The sequence below is a fragment of the Bos taurus genome, chromosome 5 (assembly GCF_002263795.3).
Source record: "Bos taurus isolate L1 Dominette 01449 registration number 42190680 breed Hereford chromosome 5, ARS-UCD2.0, whole genome shotgun sequence".
Lineage (NCBI taxonomy): Eukaryota > Metazoa > Chordata > Mammalia > Artiodactyla > Bovidae > Bos > Bos taurus.
The window spans coordinates 55,633,945-55,655,012 of NC_037332.1; the positions used below are offsets into that span (position 1 = coordinate 55,633,945).

A 21,068-nucleotide genomic window follows, 5' to 3' on the forward strand; every position below is an offset into this window, starting at 1 on the left:
CTGGAGGCGCGCGGGGGTGGGCGCTGCAGCCGCGGGTTGTTTATCTGGAGTACGGAGGGGAGGGGGGAGCCTGGAAACCGCCCCGTGTCCCATTTCCTCCTCTTGTTTTCGCTCCGGATTCTCCATGTTGGACCCAAACTGAGGAGCCCGGAGCTGCCGCCGGGGGATCGGGGCTGGGGGCACCCGGGAGAGCCGCTACCCGGGTCGCCCGCTCTCCATACAGGCCGCCTCCCTTCCCGGCTCAGGGAGGGAACAAGAGCCGGGATGTGAACAGCAGTGGGAGTCGGAGTCTCGGGAGCCGGAGCCTGAGCCGGAGCGGGCCCCCGCCCAGGCCCCCCAGCCCAGCCCAGCCCAGCCTGTGCGCCCGCGCGTCCTCCCGCCCAGCCAGCCCGGGCCCGCGGGATTGTTAGATGGAACACGGCTCCATCATCACCCAGGCGCGGAGGGAAGACGCCCTGGTGCTCACCAAGCAAGGTAGGGGCAGCAACTTCCCAAAACTTTGCGTCGCCCCCGGACGGGGAGAGGGCTAGCACAGCTCCGAACCCGAGTCTCGGCCCCTGACCTCCCAGGGCTCAGAGTGGGCGATTCCAACCGGTTCCCCTACTCCATCCGCCCCTGCGTCCTGGTGCGCACTCAGACCCGGCAGAGGGCTGCGCCGGGGCCCTGGCTCCCTGCGCCCTAGGGGGAGGGGCGTCATCCGCGCAGCTGTCACCCCTTCCTGCACCCCCTCTCCGGGCAGAGAGACTAAGGGGTGAGCTCTCGAAGCGCGAGTCTACTCGCGTCCATCCTCTCCAGAGTTAGGGGGTGGGGTCGTCACTTTTCCCGCACCGGAGCGCGCGACTGCCCCAGGACTACAAGGACTGGAGAGAGGAGGGGAAAGAGGGGGTCCCGGGCGACCTCGGGCTAGAATGGAGCCGGGACTGGAGTCCAGCACTTCCCAGCCCCACCCCCCAGCCCCTCACCCCCGCCAAAGCTCGGGGTTGCTCAGGCAGCGGGCGGTGACGGCGTCCGGCGGGACTTGGGACCAAGTTCACCGCCCGGAGGCGGGGGCGGCCGCGGTGGGGGAGGGGCTGAGCCCTGGCTGACCGGACCTGGTCCGCCCGCGGCCCTTTGCTGGGCCAGGGACCTCGGCGCGTGGGGCTCTCCCCCGGCGGCCTCCTGCCGCTTTCGCTGAGCAAACAAGCGCGACCCCAAGGCCCGACCGGAGCCCCTCCCTGCCCCGATGCGCTTCCCCCGGGCCGCAGCCACACACACAGAGCCGCGTTTGTTTAGCCCGAGAACGGTGTCCCTGGTTACATAATTCGCCGGATGGCATCAGACCCGGCGTGTATCTGAATCGCGCTGCGAAAAAGTGCGAGTTCTCGGTGGGCAACGGCTAGCGGCCCCCGCCTTCCTGCGGGTCGCGGGGAGATACGAGGTGGGAGTCTCGGGCTCTCTCTGGGTGTGGGTTTGGGGACTGGAGCTTGATTAGGCCGAGGCCCTTCCTAGGGACGGGGAAGGTGGGGGTCCGACGATGGGATCTTTGAGTTTGGTCCTGGAGAAGGCCCCGAAACTCTTTCCCCCTCCCCCACGTTCCTCTTCGGGCCTTGAGGAATGTGTCTGGAAAGAGCGGACAGAATTTCCGCGGGGAGTAAAGACTAGAGCTTTTTTTTTTTTTTTTTTTCTCTGGAGAACTTCCCAAACTGGGGCCACCTGGCCTGGGGAGGCTGGGGAGCTCACGCTCTTGCGACCAAATTCGGAGCGTCCCTGCTCATCCCTCGATCCCCCAGAACAGGGCGAAAAAGGCCCAGTGCCTTGTGAGGGGCCAGCCCTGGGGCCTCGGTGTAGCCCCACAGCTCCCTGTTAGGCAACATTAGTCAGCAGATCACTTATTTCGGGGTTCCTGGTCCCAAGGAGCACCCCCAACTTGCCTAGAGGCTAAAAAGCTGGCCTGGTGGTTTCACCATTCCCTAATTCCCTTGGTGGAATGCTTAGGGGCGGGAGGTAGTGCGTGCTTCCTGCATCTGCTGGCCTTACTTAAATAAACCTTGCCTACTCAGATCCCAAAGCCCCTGACTCCCTGCTCTCCTGGCCACATCACTAACCAGGCTGCAGCTTTACCCCTCCCCTGGCTGCTCAGCTATGCTGAGGGCTGAAGAGGGGAGGCTTTCTGTTTTTATAACTTCACTCCTGACTGTTCCCGCTCTCTTCCCAACCTCATCTGAGAAAAAGTGCTAGCCAAAAATGAAGAAACGTGTGGATGGAGGATTCCAGAGGGGGCAGTGTTGATGAGAAGGGGAAGAATTGCCCTGGACCCACTCTGGTCCTCCCCTCCTGTAGGGGCTCAGGAGGGTGCCCTCCCAGGGAGAGGACCACACCAGGAGTGGGGGAAAGCTGGACTGCTGAAGAGACAGCTTACCAATAAAAGCTGGAAGTTTCATCCACCAGGGCAAGTGGTGGGGAAGAGAATAGATAACAGCAGAAAGCAAGCAGCTGGCTTCTTGACAGTCTTTAGCTGCTGATGTTGGTTGAATTTTTAAGAGTTACGATTTTCATTTTTTTGTGTGTGGTTTATCGTTCAAACTTATCCCTGGAGGAATCTGACTCCTCAAGCCGGCAGTTTGGGGGTCTCTCTCCTCCCCTGTAATTTGACTGCATTCCAGAGAAGACATGCTTTCTTCCTAAACTGCTTGGGCAAATGGCAACCAGCAAGCCAACTTTCTGATTCCTTCATCCTTTACAAACAAATCCTGCATCTTAAATTAAAAAAAAAAGTGGGGGTGGGGAGCAGATGTTTTCTCTCTCTATTAGAGTTTGGCCCTCTCTCCAGTGTTCTGTCTCTACGCTTCTGCCTCCCTTTGGAAAAATGAGGAAGGAGTACTGAGACAATTTATTAATCAGTACATTTCTAGAAAAATACAAATGGCTCCTTGCTTGGGTGGTTTTTTAGTGAAGTTGTTTGCTGGGTGTTTTTTTCCTTCTTCTTTTTTAGCATTCTGCTCTCAGAGCTTTAAGGCTGGCTGGGTGTGTTGATGATTCAAAAGTAATTACAGTAGGGGAAGTAGAACAAAGTTGCTGAAAGCGTTGATGATGAAAGGACCCAAATTGGACCATCTCCCCAGACAGATGGGTGAAATGGCTCGCTGGTCCAGCAAGGCTAGGGCTGTGTGGAGTACCAAAGTGGAAAAGGAAAGTTAGTATCACTTTGGTTAGAAAAGCACCATTTATGGCAGCCATTGAGGATGTCTCCCCATTGCTGGGAGACTGTGCCTTGGGCTTCGAGGTTAGATGGGGAGAAGCCAAGGAAATAGGTTAGCTTATAACCTCCCCGGGTGAAATGTGAGGGTGGGGCAACCTCTTCCAGAGCTTGAGTGACCCACAGCCCTTTTATGGGAGTTGGGATTGCTTCTGTTTTGTTTTGTGGGACCTGACACCCCTTTTCAGACAGTTGATGGTGATGCTTTGGATTGTCTTCTCACATGTCTTAGCAACAGGTTCTGGTAACTGACCATCCCTAAGAATAGGATCATGGCAGGTTTTTCTAACTCTTCCTTCCTCCCTACAAGGGAGAAATTCTGCCTTATTCGCTCACGTAAAAGTTCAGACACCTTTCACTGTAGTTGTAGCTAGGCCCTTAACTTGAAAAGTTTGGCTTTCGTCCTCAGCTTGCTGCGTGAGCGTCCAGGGTGTGTGTTTATAGCTGGCTCCTCCCGCCCCATGGGTTCCTCTCCCATCCTGGCCCAGCTTCAGCCTTGGCCTCTTTGTGGCCACCAAGCCTCGCTCCTGTGTCTCCTTTGGAGTTGTTGCCCCACCTTGGAGTGGGGTGGGGGCCTGGGTGGTGACTGACACTTGTGTTTGTTCCCTGCCAAAGCAGCCTAAGGGAGTCCTGCTAACTCAGCAACAATGTTTGTAAATGCCCGCCATCCTGGGCTGGGAGTTTGCAGTTCTGCTGCTGAGTCTGACTTGGACAATTTGCGGTGGAGCTGGACTCAGGCATTGCTGTGAAAACCCCTCCAGAGATGGCAGAGGTGGTCGTGTCCCTGACTCCTGTCTCCTCCCTCTCAACTATAGGGGTCTTCAGCTGAATAGAAGAGAGGTCCCTTTTCATCCTCTCAGTGGGACCTTCCAAATCCCTTATGATCACAAACTTTGTTAAAATGGTAAATAGAAGTAAGTTGATGCGCCCAACTTTTCTGTGGAGTTAATACATGTGTTCATTACTAAGCAAGAGAAAGTATGTATTTATATATAAGTATATGTCCCTTCCCCTTCTCAACTTTTCTTCCTTCTAGCTTTTGGGTAGGTTGAGCTATTGTCTTATAGTCTCATCTTGTCTCTCGGGATGGAGAGGGGGTTGGGGAGGGGAGGGTGGAAGGCAGGGGCAGCAGTTAAATTGTTTGGGAGAATTGCTGGGGAGCAGAATTGGTTGCTTCTGGCCTGGGTGCAGATCCCTGCTTTCCCTGTTTACAGTGAGACTTGACAAATCACTTCTCTGTCCTTAGCAACTTAGAGACTTTTCTGTAAAATGGAAGTATTGGTCTCTATGCATATGTAATTCCTGGTACTTAGTAGATGATTGAAAAATGTTAACATTCTTCTTTTTTAGACAGCTAGACCGCCACTCCAGTGTTCCTCCATTCCCTGAAGGACACAGTACAAGCAGCAAAATAATCATGTGGGTTTTATTGTTAAAGACAGGTGGCTGAGGGTCAGAGGGAACACTAATGTGGGAGCTTAAGCCTTCTGGGAGGATCATAGCCTTGCTGCACAGACCCCCTCTGTGCCCCTTTGACACTGGATGGGATTTTTTGCAAGTAGAGTATGCCTTGGGCCTTTTGCTCTTTTTCTGGAGCCCAGGCATCTGGGGTGGGAGGGGGCCAGGGAGCCACACACCTCCTGTGGAGGGTCCCTGAAGTCTAAATCTTCTGAACAGTTGCTCAGTCCCTCAGAAGTGGGTACAGTGAAGACTTGAGACAACTGTATGCTACGTTCTTACTGTCTGCATTCGCTTTAAGAGTTAAAGAACCCAGTGAGATTCATATACATATACATATATATATATATATTTTTTTTTTTTAGGAAATTCTGGTAACAAGGAGAGAAAAATAAACTGGGATTTTGAAGAGAAATAGATGTTCCAAAGCTATGTCTTTTTCTGTGTTTTTGGGGTAAACCTTGAGAAAGCACAAACAGCCTTAAAGTGCTTCTCACCCTGTCTCAGGCTGGCCAGCTCAGGAAGCACTGCGTTAACTCACTTGTCCTGGGGACATGGGATTGGGTGTGGCCCTGTCAGGGCTCCCTCCCTCTTCTGTAGAGGAGGAACAGTTCCCAGCTGAGATGCAGATGAGTTTATTACCTTGCACATCTTAGGAATGAACTAGTAGAAATCAAAGTGGAGAAAATGATTTAGCACTGGAAGCCTCTCTGTACCAGAGGCCAAGCAGAACAGAGTATCTTTGTCTGGCCAAGTGCCCAGCCCTTCAGGTCTTGGTGTGCCTGAACCAGGTCTGTTATGGCAGAATGGGTACTCCAGCAAGCACATGGCCTCCTGGGCAGGAGTTACAGGCATGTTCTGTTTTATTCGTCAGCTATTCTAGGGGTTAGCCTTAAACCTGATCTCTCAGCAGACCTGCTGACAGCTCCTTTTCTTTCCCAGGTGATCCTTGTCCTCCTTTCCTACCCTACCCCCTATCCCGAATCAGACTTTGCTCTTACTCCCTTTTTATTCAAAACCTCTTTTCATCTCTTTTGCATCCTGTAGAATTTCTCTTTCCCACCCACATAGATCTCAGGGAACAAATGGGGCCCCAAACCCAATGAGAGCCAAGCAGATTCATGAGAACGCTCAGAGCGTGTACCACAGATGTTCAAAAGTGTCTCCTGGGTCCGCCTAGGGGGCTTAGGCCTCCTTCTCAGGAACAAGGGCCTATAGTAAGAGACGGCAGGCTTGGGTCTTTTGACTCCGTGATAGAATAGAGCAAGTACCCCTAGAAAGGAAAATGAGGCTCTGGGGTGCAAGTCCCCTGAAGCCTGCAGAGACACTGAGGCGATGGGATGTGGTGGGGAAAGGGGCCTTGGGTTCTCTAACTGAATCACCCTCCGCTCCTGGAATGGTTAGTCAAGGACCACTGGCAGCCTTTAGACATTGGCTCTTAGCCAGGGACACACATCAGACTCTCCTGTGACACTTACTAAAAATACAGCCTCCACCTGGGTCCTACTGAATCAGAGCATGAGCAGGTGGGCCAGGCATACGTGTGTTCCAAGTGCTCCCTGTGAGTCTGACAGGTGTCCCTGGAGAAAAGCCAGGTGAGCGCAGCAGTGGCCCAACTGCCTGTTTAGCCTTGAGCATGAAGAGTCCCTGGAGGGATCCAGTTTTGCTGTTAACCATCCTGTGGCTCCTAAAGGGGGGTCTGAAAGTTTTCTGAGTGTAAATAGAGTCATGGTCCTCGCTCACCAATAATAATCACAGATGATAGTTAGAGAGCACTTACTGTGGGGCAGGAGTGCCCCAGCCTTTATATCTAGTATCTCACTTAAGCCCCACAGTGACCTTGTGAGGTAGGAATGATCCCCTCTGGACAGGTAAGGAAATCCTCTGCCGAGAAACCAAGCACCTTGTCCATAGGAACATAGCCAATTCGGGGCAGCTAGGACTGACTGAGTCAAGCTTAACCCTGACCCACACAGCCTCTTCTCTGCATTGTGCAGGCCACCTCTTCAGGGTACCGGTTCAAGCTTCAGGTGACCTGAAGCCACCTTGTAACTGTGCAGCCTGGCCTTTCCTGATTGGCCTTCAAGCAGACAACCCAGGGTGGTTGTGCCTTAGGCAGGCCCACAAAGCTGTTCGAGTGGCTGAGGTGGGGCAGGTGCCAGGTTTCCTCATGTCCAGCTTAGTGCTGTCAGTGGACATACCAAGACTGCTGGTTGGTCCCACGTGCAGCTAGGCTGTGGGGGGAGCGGGTGAGTGACCCTGTAGGTGGGACAGACTCCCTGGCAGGCTCCTTCCCGTTCATTTGCAGGGGCCAGCCACTAGAGGAAGGAAGGAAGGAAATGGTTGGCCACCCTCAATGAGAGAGAGAGAGTGTGTGTGTATGATTGGTTTTTGTGGAGTCTTGGAAAACGCCATTTCCCAAGATTGGCCCTGCCATGACCTCTGTGTGACCTCTGGAATGGGAAGAAACCTGTGGTCTCTTTCAAAGTGGCTGTTTTGAGATTGAGACTGAGATAAGGGTATGAAAGTGCTTTGTGCTGAAGGCAAGCAGCTGAATTTACCAGTGTATTACTCCTAAGGACACACCCAGACCACCTTGTAATCCACACAGCTCTGTGAAATAGGTAATGTTAGTCTTCCCATTTTACAGAGGAAGAAACTGAGCCCCAAGGCCACACACCTTGTATGCAGTAGAGCCAAAATTGAAGCCTAAGTCTGTGACACCTGTGTCACCACCCTGTTGTTCACTGGTCAGAGGAGAGATGGTCGAGGGTCCCTTGCTGTATCTTGGGCCTTCCTTCTTTTTCCATCTCACTCTCATGCATGTGTCACCTAGAACAGGCTCCATAGCTGGGGAGAGAGGAGGCACTAAGTTCTTCAGGTCTTCAGCAAACCAGGAATCAGGCAGAGCGCCAAGACAAGGGCTGAAACAGCCACTGAGAGGATGTTTGTGTCCGCTGGCAGGTTTCTTTTAGCCCCTAACCTCCCACAGGGGTTGCTCAGCACCTCCTTAGGGGAAGAGGAAGGCTCAAGGTTGGGGGATGGCTTCCAGTCCCCCACGATGACATCTCTGGCCTAGCAGAGGCTGCACACAATGAAACGAGGGCAGGGGCCAGCTTGTGGGTTCTCCTGGGTGGCATCTCATGTCTGTCCCTGCTGCTGTGGTGGGCCATCCGGTCACTTCCTGACATCCACCCAGAGCACCCTGGTATGGGCTGTGTCTCAGCCTGCTCCTGATGCACCTATGAGGAGATGCTCTGGTCCAGGGCCTGTTCTTTCTCCTGGGAACCCCAGCCTGTTTCTAAAATATGTTAGAGCTGCCCGGAAGGGTGTTTTGCCAATAACTCTTATAAAGGCTGACTCTGAAATTGACCCAGTTATCTTGGTCCTGTTTTAGAAGTTGCCAGGAATCCCTTGCTTCCAGGACTGAGTCGTCCTTGACGGAAGGTCCCTGAAGTTGTGGCCCCATGTTGTGATCAGTGACAAGACTGCCGAAGGGGGCCAGGGAAAAGCAGAAGGGGTTGCCGGTGACCGGGTACCCCTCTCCCACCCCACAGTGGCCTGAAGGACCCAGGACTGAAAGAAGTCCTCCTTTCTTAGAAGAGAGGGAGAGGCAGGGAGCCCTTCTGCCCTGACAAGAGCTAATGAAGGCGTCTGTGTAGGCAGGACAGCCCCACTGCTGGCCACAGGGATGGCGCTTGTACAGAACACGCTGGCATAAGCCAAACAGCATGGCTAAAACTTTTTGAAAGTCCATACCGTCAGCTTCACGGCTGCTCTTTGGAACAAGGGGACCTGGCTGAGCTGGGCGAGGCCCCGCCTGCCTTGCCACCTGGAGAGAGCAGTGTCGGCACCGAGGAGCTGGCTGCGCCCTCCCCGCGTTTCCAGTCTTTCCTGTGTGGGGGATGTCGAGGCACCTCTCACCTGGCTCCCCTGCTGACTTTCCTGATGGTCCAAGAGCCCTTCCGTCCACCTGGCGCTTCAATGCCTCTCCTCAGCCAAGGCACGGATGCCCCGTGCTGGGGACCCGGGAGGACTCCGCTCCACGGGGAGCCCCAGTCAGATGCGTCTTGGCCTCAGGTCCCAGGCAGCTGGCCAGGAAAGGCCGGAAACGCTCCACACATGCTCCTTCCTCCAAACGCTGAGGGGAGGGAGGCCCCTCTGAGAGGCCATTTTATAGTGATAGCCAGGCGGCATCCTTTGCTGTGGGGGGATAAGAGATGGTGGCGAGAGAAGTACTTTTGAGGGCTGAACCAAGAAAGCATCCTTCTGCATGAATGGGCTTGTTAAAACGCGACAGCCCAAGAGCTTGCCTTCTGCCGAATCCCAGGCGGGTATGTGAGGAGTTCCTTTCCTGGGACACGAAGCTGTGTTGTTGGCAACGGTGATATCTGAGCCTGACCTTCAGAAGGAGGTTAAAAATAGTGTTGTCCTGGCAAAGCCCTTCTCCATCTGTGTGTGTGTGTGTACATGCACACATGTTTGTGCACTAGCTTCTTAAGAGGCAGAGGCAAATAGCATCCCCACCTGGTGCTTCTCTGGGGCAGACATGGTGGACACAAGGGGAGAGGCCATTCTTTGTCTCAAGTGGAATGGCTTCACCTGCTTTCCTGTTGCTTGCTGATGCCAGCCAGGGAGTTTGCAACTGGAAAACAACTTTGTAGTGAACTGAGGAGAAGGTATGGGGTGGTTTTGACTTTTTGAAGCCTGCTCAGGATTGGAGTTCCTCTGGCACCTTTCTTGCTTTCTGTTCTAGAGCTTCAACCGCATGCTGGGGTGGGAGGGCCCATGGGGTTGCCAGGGTGCAGGCGTTTTCTCCTTAGATAACGCGTTAAAACCAGGATGGATTTAGGTTTATTCCACATGGTGCGCCACTGTGCTTGGTAAGTTTTATCTGTCCTTGCAGTCAGGAGTGGTCTTGTTATCGCAGTTAACGGATAAGGAAACTAAGGCTCAAAGAAGGTGTGTGGCTGAGTCGGTAACTGGCAGGGCCTGGACCCCAGCCCTGGTGATCCTGGGGCAGGGAGAGGGGAGGGGGGGCAGTGCCTTCCCCGTTGCCCTTTCTCTTCACATCCTGCCTCAGTAGGAAGCCTGGCAGCAGTGAGTTGAACGGGTGTCTTGGCCTCCCTTTTCTCAGCAACCTGCACACTTTATTCTTAGGCCAGAGGTCCCCCCGTTAGATCAGTGCTGGTCCTTTCTGACATTCAGCCTCAGACCAGAGGTTCGGAAAAGGGGGCGCAGGCGCACATCAGTAATGGAGCTCTGTGGTACCCACTGGAGTCCTGCCCTCCCTCACCGGGGAAACCGTATGCTGTGCAATCCCCCCCGGCCTGTACACCTGCTTGTGCCAGGGTTCCTCTCCTGGGGAGGGGGCGCAGTGCTGAGTGCTAGCTGAAAGGAGTCCTGTGACAGGCTCTTTGACACAAGGCTCAGATCCCACCCTGGGTGTTTCCCCTCACCCTTAAACCCACTCAACACAGTGGATCTCTGACCAGAAGTCCTGGCTCCAGCTTCTCCCCGCCCCCCATTGTCCTCTTGATCTCCCAGAGGTGTCTGCCAGTCAGAGTAGGTGCCAGGCCGGGGTGAGGGTGAAGGGAGCCTTGGAATGGAATCCCAGAGTCTTGTACTGTTTTACCCCTGAACCCCTTTCAGGGACTGCTCAGAAGGGCAGCAAAGAAGGGGGCCAAACCCCAAATTGATCCTTCACCAGCCCAGCCTAAAGAGGAACAGAGCAAACACTTTAAAAGAGATCTTGAGAGTGCCCCACCGCTTCCCACTTGTTGCAGGAATAAATACTCACGAAGCCTGAGCTGCTGGGGGCCCGACAGAGTAGTTAAGAGCCCTGACTCTGGATTCCGGCAGATCTGGGTTCAAATCTTTGCTATCCTACTCCCTGTGTAACCTCAAGCAGGTTGCTTAACCTCTGTGCTTCAGTTAGCCTTCTATAAAATGGGGGATTAATGCCTAGGGATGGGTTTGTAGTGAGGATTAAATGAAATAATAATGTCAGGTGTCTTATCGTGGGCCTACACATCATTGATGCTCAGTAAACATGACTGAGTTCCAGAAGGACTGAGTGGCTTGTCTCAGGTGCTCAGCTCCTCAGTCTACCCACCTCTCATAAGGGAGCTTGTTTCTAACTCTTCTGGGCCAGTTGCACAGAAGGCTTCCACAGGTCCTGGCTCTGTCGAGCTGACCAAGGCCCTGGAGGCCCCAGAGTCACTCACTCAGCCAGAGTTCTGAGCACCAGCTACTTAGAAGCTGGAGGCCATTGCAGGCTCCGTCAGGAGGCAGCCATGTTAGGGGGAGGCCGAAGAGGCCCTGCTGGATTCTCAGTGGCTTGTTTGTAAAAGTAAGGAGGACGGACAGCCTGGAGAAGGATTGAGGGAAGTGGGGCCCCAGAGGGGGAGGGGTGGAGAGGGGCGTCTGGGGCACTGACCTTGCTCTCGTGGGTCTGGGGTCCCCTCCCAAGGCTCCTCAGCTCTGTGCTCTGCTCCAAGTGCATGCCCTCAGGGTCAAGGCATTCGTGGTCTCTGAGGCCCAGGGGCTGCCTGGTCACATTGTGTTTTTGAGAAGACCCTCATCCCCTGCAGAGTCCGAACCAAGCTGAGGTGGCCCCAGCCCCTCCCCACAAGCTCCCTCTGAGGCTGAAGTGCTCCTGCCTGCTGGGCCTCCCGCAGTGAGAACCAGCGAGGCCTCTCCATGGCCCCAGCCAGCTGCCCCTTTCACCCCCCCTGCCTCCCAGGATTACTCGGCCTTCACAGCGTCTGTCACTAAGATGCTGAGTGCGTTCTTGACGGCTTCTCTTCAGGAAGGGCTTGGGCTGTGTGGCCTTTTAAGAAAGGCTCGGTGCCCAGGTTAAGCCTCTGATTGTGGTTCTGTGTGAAGAAACCATAAGCCAAAGAAAAAGCCATGGTTCAGCTTTGGTCTTAGAGCTTTGTGTCAACGTCTGCTTGAGTCCCTGGGCTTGGTATTGAACGTGGGCCATACAGACAGGTGGAGAAACTGTCCTTTCCCTCTGATTTCTGCATAGATTATTCAGAGTAGGAAAAAGTCCAAGGAACTCTTACCTTGCGGTCTTTAAGTACTGGTCTCTGCTCACAGGTTTGTCTCCTGGACGCAGGGGCCTTGGGCAAGGTCTCCAATGCAGCTTCTTCCTTCGGACCAGGATCCCCAGTCCCTGGAAATCTTGCTTTTTCCACCAGGGCCAGGAGCTCAAAAGTGATATCCAGGTTTTTAGGCTAATCGCTGGGGAAGCCTGAACATGTTCTGAAAGATTGTAAGTGGTCATACCAGTGTCAGGGGATCTGCCTGATCCAGGGAGGGGAGACGGCTAGACTGGACCGACTGGTGCCTGATCTCAGCCTCTCTGTTGAGCCAGAGCTGAGTCAATTGTTCCGGGGCGGTGCTGACTGCCACTTGACTGATGGTCAACAGCCATTTCCTCATCCTTGGTCCCAGGAACAGAGTTTGGTTTTCCCTCCTCTCCAGGGGCTCAGGCAGTCCAGGAACTGGGTGTTAAACGTCTCTTCCATCACTTATATAGGAGTGGCCTCTGAGCAGGTGCAGCATGCCCTCTGAGGACTGAGCCGAGGGAGCTTGGCCTTGCTGGGATGGCGGTTTGGGTACCACCTTGCCTCCCCTTTCCTTTCTTAAACCCAACAGCGCATGGAAGGTTGTCCTCATTACTACATTCTGTTTGTCCCCTACCCTCACCAGAGATGGAGGTATTTCCGGTGCTTATTTTCCTGCATTGGAGTTTGCCTTAAGCCTTAAAGTGGAGTGGGGACCCAGGAGAGCAGGCCTGTGGCCGAGGACCGTTCTGGCAGCGGTGGTGCAGTGCCACCTCCTGGCCACGGTACACATCCTGACTTCCTACTGTGGCTCCAGTTGCTGAAACAGTTCATCTAAAAATAAAAGGAACTTGAAAAAGATTTTCCAAAGTCTGGTTCTGGTTGATCCTGTAACACCTATAGCTTTTTGTATCAGCTTGACCTTTCTGGGGCTGCTTTACCAAGCCTCCAATTAAGATGGCTTTGTATTTCCAAAGCCCAAATTGTCAAGGCAGGACTTAGCAGTTACAGCCTAGAAGCAGGGACATCAACCCAGAACCCAGCGCTGGATGTATGTGTCCCAAGAGAGTGACCTTCTTGTGGTCTTGGAGGAGAGGGAGTGGTAAGGAAAGTGGCTGGAATGTGGGAAGGGCACGGGGTGTGAACAAAGCATGTAAGTTCTTCTTGAGACTGAAGCTGTTCTGCTTTCTAGTCTGGGCTTAGTGCTGCCAACTGATCGGGCATTGAAGGAAGCTGATCCAGGACAGGACAGGAGTTCTGCTAACTTGAAGGGGTCTAGCTCACTCCCTTCTCTAGAATTGGTAGTCTTCTGGGAACTGGTGATAGGGAGGATTTGGGGTTTTGTGAATTCATCTTGAGGGATCCCTTAGTGTGCTGTTACCAAAGTGGATTCTGTACCTGGCCCCATCTTTCAGTGCCCCTTCCCCCACTGTGCAATTAAGAGCAAGTTTTATGCAGCTCATTTCCCAAACCAGGGACTGGGGATTCCTGTGTTTCTACTTTACAGAGATGATGGAATAAACATGTACATTTCACTGTTGACCGTATTTGGTTGTTCACCTTGCCCGTGCCATGTGCCCCAGTGGAGCTTACAGACTAGAGGGAATACAGCATGGGAAGTGGGCTTCTGTGGATGTCCTGTAGCTAATGTCTCTTATCGCTCCCTCCTTTCTAGGCCTGGTGTCCAAGTCCTCTCCTAAGAAGCCGCGTGGCCGTAACATCTTCAAGGCCCTTTTCTGCTGTTTTCGTGCCCAGCATGTTGGCCAGTCAACCTCCTCCACTGAGCTCTCCCCCTACAAGGAGGAAGCCAACACCATTGCTAAGGTAGCTGGATCCAAGGTGGTGTGGTGCCAGCAAAGATGTGACTGCCATGGGCGAGAAAGGGTCAATGTAACCATAGCAGGAGGGCAAGCCAGCCTTGCCTGCGTCAGATCTCTGACCCAGAGGAGGCCCTTCCTCTGTCCTTTCCATCGTGGGCCATCTTCTTCCTGTTGATTCCCATTTGTGGTGTGGGCCACCTGGATGTCCTTGTGGTTTCTGAGGGCCCCTGTAATCCAGATCCTTCCAAGTTCCTGGAACTGTCCAAGGCACTTTGCATATGTTGTCTCATATGACCCATAGCAGCCTTGCAAATAGACTCAAGGATTTCAGCTCACAGACATGAAAACTGAAACCCAGAGGGTATATGTAGCCCTGAAGAGTTATTGGTTGGTCAATAGTAGTATCAAGGTTTGAACTCAGATCTCTCTGGCTGTAAGTCCTGTGACTTGTTTTTATTTTTAACTAAGCAAAGATAACCTCCAAGTTATCTTTCAGGGAACTTTCAGGGAACCAAGGAATTGAAAGTCTGTCATATTTCTTGATAACCCCTTGCAGCACTCTGACCTGTACCTGTTAGAGACATTTGGAAATATGTAGGGTGTCTTTGATTCTCATAATTACCAGAAAATACATCTGGCATCTCAGAGGTGGGGACAGAAATTATTCTTTCCCCCTAGGCCATTGGTATTTCTTTCTGAACCACCAAGTTTTAGCTGTCCTTCCTCTCTTTCAAAGCCAGGCTATAGACATGAACTTCACTATCCAAAACAGGGAATGGTTCAGTGAAGTACAAGGTGACAGTATTAACTGAACTGTTAACTTTTACCAAGAGTTCACAACAATGTGGAAGTGTTGAGTTGCAACATTAAGTCAAAAAGCAGAAAGGAAAATTATGTATCATAAGGGGGAAAGACTGCTAAAACAAGCTTGAAGGAAATGCAGTAAAATGCCAACATTGTTTCTCTAAGTGCTCGGATTTTCATTTTTCTTCAGGGTTTCCATTAAGATCACTTATTTGCTACAACCATAACATTTTTATTATTAGCCAAAGGCAGGAAAACGGTTCTGATCTCTCTGCACTCTATCTCCCTTCACATTTTAGGACCACAGTATGGGTTCACATCGGCTTACTTGTGTTCTGTAGGGGCTCAGCGTGTTCACACACACACACACCCGCCATCTATGCCCCCAGCGGAGAACATAGGGAAAAGACAGGTTCTCAAAGAAAAGCCTGGTTTCTGGACTAAGCAAGAGGCTAAGCCTCTGTAATAAGGGGTTCTGGTTTGGATTCTGGCTCTGTGCACCTGCATCAGCTGCGTCAGTTCCCTGTTCCTCTGAGAGGCAATGGTAGCCGAGCTCAGGGACGCTGCCTTCTCCATCCTTCATCAGGCCTAGTGCGGAAGGGAGACTTGGGCCCCTTTCCTGCCCAGCTCTGAAGGAAAGTCACTTCTGTTATGTCAGGGTTTTCCAAGGGGCTGGGATCTTAGGGAGAAGATTGCCCTGCAGGGCTGAGTGGGCTTTAGACGGCCAGGAAAGGCATTAGTGGCTGGCACTGACCACCTCCTTTTCTCCCGTAGTCGGATCTGCTCCAGTGTCTCCAGTACCAGTTTTACCAGGTATGTGACTCTGACAGGGCAGGTGCTCAGAAGCCCTGAGACCCAGTGAGCCCTGCTAACCTCATGTGGTGACATCCTGAGTCCTTGTATCTTGCGGGCTAGCTCCCCACCTGGGAAGCTGTTTGTCCCAGACATTTGCTGACGGCCCACTATGTGCAAGGCATTAGATCGTTGAGGGGACAGCTGGCCTCCACCCTGTGGAGCTGATCACCAGCCCTGGCTCCCTCTCCAGTATCTGGATCACATCACAGTCCCTGGGGAAGGCTGAAGCAGGGAGTTAGTCTCTACTTTTTCTCCTCTTGGTCTTCTAGTGTCACCTCTCTTGGGTTGAAGTGGGGGGCATCTTTCGTCTCCTCAACGGGCCTAGCTCTTCCCAGAGTTCTGTTGAGGGAAAGTAATCTTTCTTGGTGGCAGATTCAGCACCTTGGCTCTGGTTTTAGATTCCAGGGACCTGCTTGCTCCCAGAGGTGACAGAGGAAGATCAAGGAAGAATCTGCGTGGTCATTGACTTGGATGAAACCCTTGTGCATAGCTCCTTTAAGGTAACGTGGCCTCTGGAGCCCTTTCTCACCCATCTGGGGCTGTCCTGGGAACCTGACTCAGGTGCCATGAATTGGCCTAAAGTTGATGCTGGAAGAGTGATTAGAGACAGGAGGGCTGGCCTCTGGGATTTGGCCACACTGGCATCGCAGATACCTGGAGGCCACTCCAGAGAATGTTGAGCGGGAGCTCCTGCTCTCTCTGGTCACTGCCAACAGGCTGCAGCTGCCCCTTGTGGCACAGGAGCCACCAGGGCTCTGTACAGGGCAGGCCCAAAAGAGGGCTACGGGCCACGAGTCAGACTTGGGCCCTGTCCCTGTCTGTCTTATCAGGCCCAGAGACTCTCAGCTCAGGTAGAATTTGCAGGTGGTGGTAGGTAGAGAAAACCAGAAGGGATATTGCAGCCTGTACTGGGGTGAGAGCCACTTAGTGGGGCGGCAGGAGCTTTCTAGAGCCTCTGAGATCTGACCCTCCCTCCTCTTCCCAGGGGACAGGCCTTGGCCAGGACTGGGGTGTGGCTGGGCTTCTTGTCTCTTCTCATGAGCTGACTCATTAACTCCTCTGCCTTTCAGCCAATCAACAACGCTGACTTCATAGTGCCTGTAGAGATCGAAGGGACCACTCACCAGGTAAGTACTTCCAGGCCCAGGGGCCCGGGGTCCTCCGTGCCTCAGGGCTTGTGTTCCATCAGTTGATCCTTTCCTATAACTTCAGTCTCTCCATTTTTATTGGTACCTTGCACACTCAAGGCTTTCTCATCTTAAAAAATTCAGCCCCCCAGTCGCCTCAAGTTGCCATTTTTATTCTCTTTGCAGCCAAACTTTTTAAAAAACAAGTATTATTTAATAATAGTAATAGCTATCATTTACTTACCTGCCTTGCCCCTACTGAATGTGACCAGCACTGTTAATGCCTTATTACATTTTCTCTGATCTGAAGAGTTGGTGTCTGCCTGTTACAGGCAAGGAAGCCAGTACTGGCTGTTTCCTTTCCTCCCCTGCCCACCCATTCCATCTAGCTGGTGAATTTTCTTCCTTCCCAGCTCAGGCATCTCCTCCTCTGTATCTCTTTATGCAGCTCCATCCCCTTGGGTCCCTACCCTGGATTCAGCCACAATAAATGCTCAATACACATCTATCAAAAAACACTTGATTCTGAGTAAGAGCAGACTCTGGCCCTGTATAACCGTCTCAGTCCAGGGTTAAGGATCGGTGGTGTTGATAGTCAAACAGAAGAGTTACTTGTAGGGAAATGGGGCTTGAGGTTCCCATGGGTGGTCATCACTCTCCTATGTCCATTAAAAGTTCTCTTCATCCCAAGACCCTCCTCCCAGCTGAGGTGCTCCGCCAGGCCTAGCGCCAGATTCTGCATGGCAGCCCTTTACAGTCTGCTTGAGGGCTTCCCTGGTGGCTCAGATGGTAAAGAATCAGCCCACAATGCAGGAGGCCCAGGTTCAACCCATGGGTTGGGAAGATCCTCTGGAGAAGGGAACAGCAACCCACTCCAGTATTCTTGCCTGGAGAATCCCCATGGATAGAGGAGCCTGGTGGGCTGCAAGTCCATGGGGTTGCAAAGAGTTGGACACAACTGAGCAATACACTTGAGTATATAGAGATGTACAAAACTCACAGAGAAGACAAAGGCATATCTTGAGAGAGACAAACAGTGAACTCCTGGCTAACAAGGAGAGATGTGAATAATGGAAAAGGGATGCGATTTAAATGATTTGGCGGTGGGGGTAGTAGTGGGGTGTCTACGTGCAGAAGTTGGGTTTTCAGCAAAGAGTGGTGAGAGGATGCCAAGCTTGATGAGTAACCAGGAAGGAGAGAGGACCTGTTAAAGAAACGGCAAACGAGAGGAGGCCCAGTTGTGGACACCTGGAGCAGAGGGTTCTTGCTGCAGAGCTGGGAGGGGTCTGGTGAGTGATGGCCAGTCCAAGACACCTCCAGGAGGAAGAGTCATAGAGGCACATGCTCTTGAGCAGGGAGAGACGGTGGTAAAAAGAACTTTGAAGGGATGGTTCTAGGAGCACCTAAGTAGGCTGGATGGGAGGAGAACACCTGGATGGGGGCAGGGACGTAGCAGACCCATGAGGGACACGCACCCAGGGAAGCTTTCTGGCCATGATGTACAAGGTGATGAAAGGTGACACGAGGGGTGGGTGGCTGGCAGGAGCAAGCACAAATGGGTGGGAGTCACTAGGGCAAGATGCTGCGGGGTGTTGATCTGTGGTCACGGGAGGGGAACAGGCCACTTTTCCCCTGGTGCCTTTCAGAGAAGCTCTGCAAGGGAGGGCTTGAGGTTTTAGGAAAGATCTGCGACCTTGCCTAATGGGGACCTGGACTGACTATCCTGCCAGAACCAAGGATAGGAAACTCCTGCCGAGGCTGTGGCTGGATTCAAGTAATCCAGGATAGGCTGTTTCCATCTGTGAGGCCTATTCTTGATTACTTGTTTCTGGAGGCAGCTGATGGTTCACCACCGGAAAGAGATGGCTCCTGGGACCTGAGGTGTTTTTGTTTGTTTTTGAGCTGGGTCAAGGTTGAGACCACAGAGCCAGCAGGAGCTTGGTGAGGAGGTGATGCTAGTGCCCCGGTCTGTGGGGCAGAATGCTGCTGTCCGGGTGGCCCAGAGGCGGGGCTGTGGGAGTGTGGACTGAGCCAGTTCTCCCACTTGCGCAAGTGGTGACGGGGCCTGACGCGGCGCAGCTTCCCCCTCACAGGGTCACCTCCAGCAATCTGCTCTGCTTCCCCTCAGGTGTACGTGCTCAAGAGGCCATATGTGGACGAGTTCCTGAGACGGATGGGGGAGCTCTTTGAATGTGTTCTCTTCACTGCTAGCCTGGCCAAGGTATTGGGGGCAGGAGGGGAGCAAAGAACCGGGAGCAGGGGTGGCAGCCCCTTGCGGGTCTGCAGGAGGCCACGGGGAAACTAGGACCGCATCCACACAGAAAGCCTCCTCTCTCCTCCCAGTATGCCGACCCCGTGACGGATCTGCTGGACCGGTGTGGGGTGTTCCGGGCCCGCCTGTTTCGTGAGTCCTGTGTGTTCCACCAGGGCTGCTACGTCAAGGACCTCAGCCGCCTGGGAAGGGACCTAAGGAAAACCCTCATTCTGGACAACTCGCCTGCTTCCTACATCTTCCACCCAGAGAATGCAGTGAGTGTTCCAGACACACCCACACAGCAGGGCGTGGCAGAGTCCCTGTCCTGAGAGCCGGGGGAGGGGGGAGGAGAGGGAGGGTGGTGAGCTGTGGGCTTTACTGGAGGAGCACACCAGCCCAGGTGAATGGCCAAGCTCCAGGGGGCTCCGGGACAGGGAGACTTAGGCCCCCTCTCGCTCCCCAGGTGCCTGTGCAGTCTTGGTTTGACGACATGGCGGACACTGAGTTGCTTAACCTGATCCCGATCTTTGAGGAGCTGAGCGGAGCCGAGGATGTCTACACCAGCCTGGGGCAGCTGCGGGCCCCTTAGCCTTCCCTGCTGCCAAGCCACGGGCATCCCAGTAGGGGGCTTTCCTACACTGTGCCTTTATGATCAGCTTGACAGAGTGGAAGCTGGAGCATCTCACCAAATGAGGCCTGGAAATAGACGTGATTGGAAAGAGCGTTAGGACAGGTTAGATGCCGAGTGGGCAAATATCAGACCAGTGATACCCAGAGCTCCCTGCTCCCTGAGTTGGGTTCCTGAGATGTGAGTGAGAGTCTATGTGCGTGTGTGTGTGTGTGTGTGTGTGTGTGTGTGTGTCTTGCCTTGAACTGTGGCCCCAGGATATAAGCGTTTCAGGTTGGGGGAGAAAGTGAAGGATCAAGAGTCTCCTCGAGTTAGTCTGTCTCCTCTCCCTTCACCCTGAGAGCCACCGAGCTCCAGGCATGAAGACTGTTGAAGGCTCCATTGCCAAACCTATGGCCTTTCCTCAGTCTTGTAAGGTTTATGCCAAGGAGAGAGAGGGGTCAGGGGCTGCCTTCCGGTGCCCCAGGCATGCATCTTTCTGAAGCCTTTCTCTTGCCAGCTGCTGCAGACAGAGAAACGACATTTCTGGGAAGATGAAAGCTTGTTTCCAGAACTGGTAGCCCCAGTGGCAAGTCCTGTGGCCCAACAGCTGCCCTTGCCTCCAGCTGAGTGCCTGACTCGGGTCCTGTCTGCATCTCCCCAAGGCCTGGGCACTGGGCCTGCCTTCCTCGCCACCTAGCCATAGTCTTGAACCTGTGGGGAAGGAGGTCTTCTCCCTGCCCTGGAAGAGGACAGATAACTGATTTCCGTTCTTTTGACTCTGTTTTAAAATTCTCTTTCTAAATACAGAGTGTTGAGCTGTTTTGTTTCTGACAGAGCTGCAGTCCTGGGCCTGAGGTGAATGTGGGAGGCCCCGGGGGTGCGGGGATGAGCAGAATCCCCAAAGCATGAATGTGTGTGTCTCCTTGGCTTATAGGGCAGCTGAGTTTGGGTCTGTGTCTCTCGGTCTGCTCTTCAGGGAATCTCTGCTGGTGCTGCCACAAGGACTTTGTTCCCAAGTCCGGGAAGGGCGCTCAGTGTCCCACCCTCCTGTTCCTGGGCAGGGCTCTCTCCTCTCGTGTCTTCCCCCAGGGCCTGGCCTGTGCCGAGTGTCTTCATCCCTCCTGGATGGCTGGCTGGCACTTTTTCTCTCCAGAGCCTCAGGCACACTTGCATTTCCTGGGCGGAGGGGCTGGGTGTTCTCTGCGTTTAGTTTGCCAATGTAACACACATGCGCCCTGCCAACAGTAACAGGTGTAAGTGAGCTCTTCACTCACCTGTGCTTTGCGAGTCTCTTTGCTTTCAAAGTTTCTTAATAGTGCAATGCTTTAAAAAAAAAAAAAAAAAGCCACAAAAAGGAAGTTTCCCCAGGATGGAAAACAAAAGAGGAAGAGCTGCTGTAATCGGGAGCACAAGGGGCCCCCCAGGGGGAGCCCCACCTCAGCATCACTGCCTTAACTGTGGTCTCCCCTCCCTCCTTCAGGTGGGAGTTCCTGTCACCCCTCCCCCATTTTCCCTGGAGGCAGGCGTCACCAAGCATTTGTAAGTTGCTTCAGGTGCGAGAAGACTGCCCACTCAGGACTCTTCCCCCATTGTCCCTTCCGGTTCCCACACACTAGGCCAGTCTGAGGAGCTCACCAGGACCAGGCAGCGGAGCAGCAGCTTGGGCTTCTGGCTGCCCAGTGTCTTCCTCTGGCATGGTGAGGCCTTGTCTTTCACTTTGTTGTCCCATGAGTGGAGTAGGGCCCTCAAGGCATGTATGGTCATTTCCCCAGCATCATTTCCTGGTGCCTGTGGGATCCTGCTTCATGCAGGTAGGGAAAGAGGGCCCCAGG

The 21,068-nt window shown here is 53.4% G+C and overlaps 1 protein-coding gene and 1 non-coding gene across 4 annotated transcripts; both read left to right on the top strand.

Moving 5' to 3' along the window:
- Positions 1-104: 104 nt before the first annotated feature.
- Positions 105-20,579, top strand: CTDSP2 (CTD small phosphatase 2). Of its 3 annotated transcripts, XR_003034558.2 has the most exons (9): positions 105-474; positions 13,442-13,590; positions 15,165-15,203; positions 15,644-15,745; positions 16,316-16,372; positions 18,501-18,593; positions 18,716-18,901; positions 19,090-19,359; positions 19,754-20,042. XR_003034558.2 is itself a non-coding variant. In NM_001045935.3 (8 exons), exons 1-8 carry the CDS (start codon positions 411-413, stop codon positions 19,213-19,215), a joined length of 816 nt encoding a protein of 271 aa, NP_001039400.1. In that variant the 5' UTR covers positions 134-410; the 3' UTR covers positions 19,216-20,579. The 3 variants fall into 3 exon arrangements, 2 of the variants coding, with proteins under 2 accessions (XP_010803430.1, NP_001039400.1); NM_001045935.3 differs by having other exon boundaries at positions 134-474; positions 19,090-20,579; XM_010805128.4 differs by lacking the exon at positions 15,644-15,745 and having other exon boundaries at positions 19,090-20,042.
- MIR26A-2 (microRNA mir-26a-2) lies at positions 18,129-18,212 on the top strand. Its single transcript, NR_031263.1, has one exon. It is a non-coding gene; the product is annotated as a microRNA mir-26a-2 (primary transcript).
- Positions 20,580-21,068: the final 489 nt, after the last annotated feature.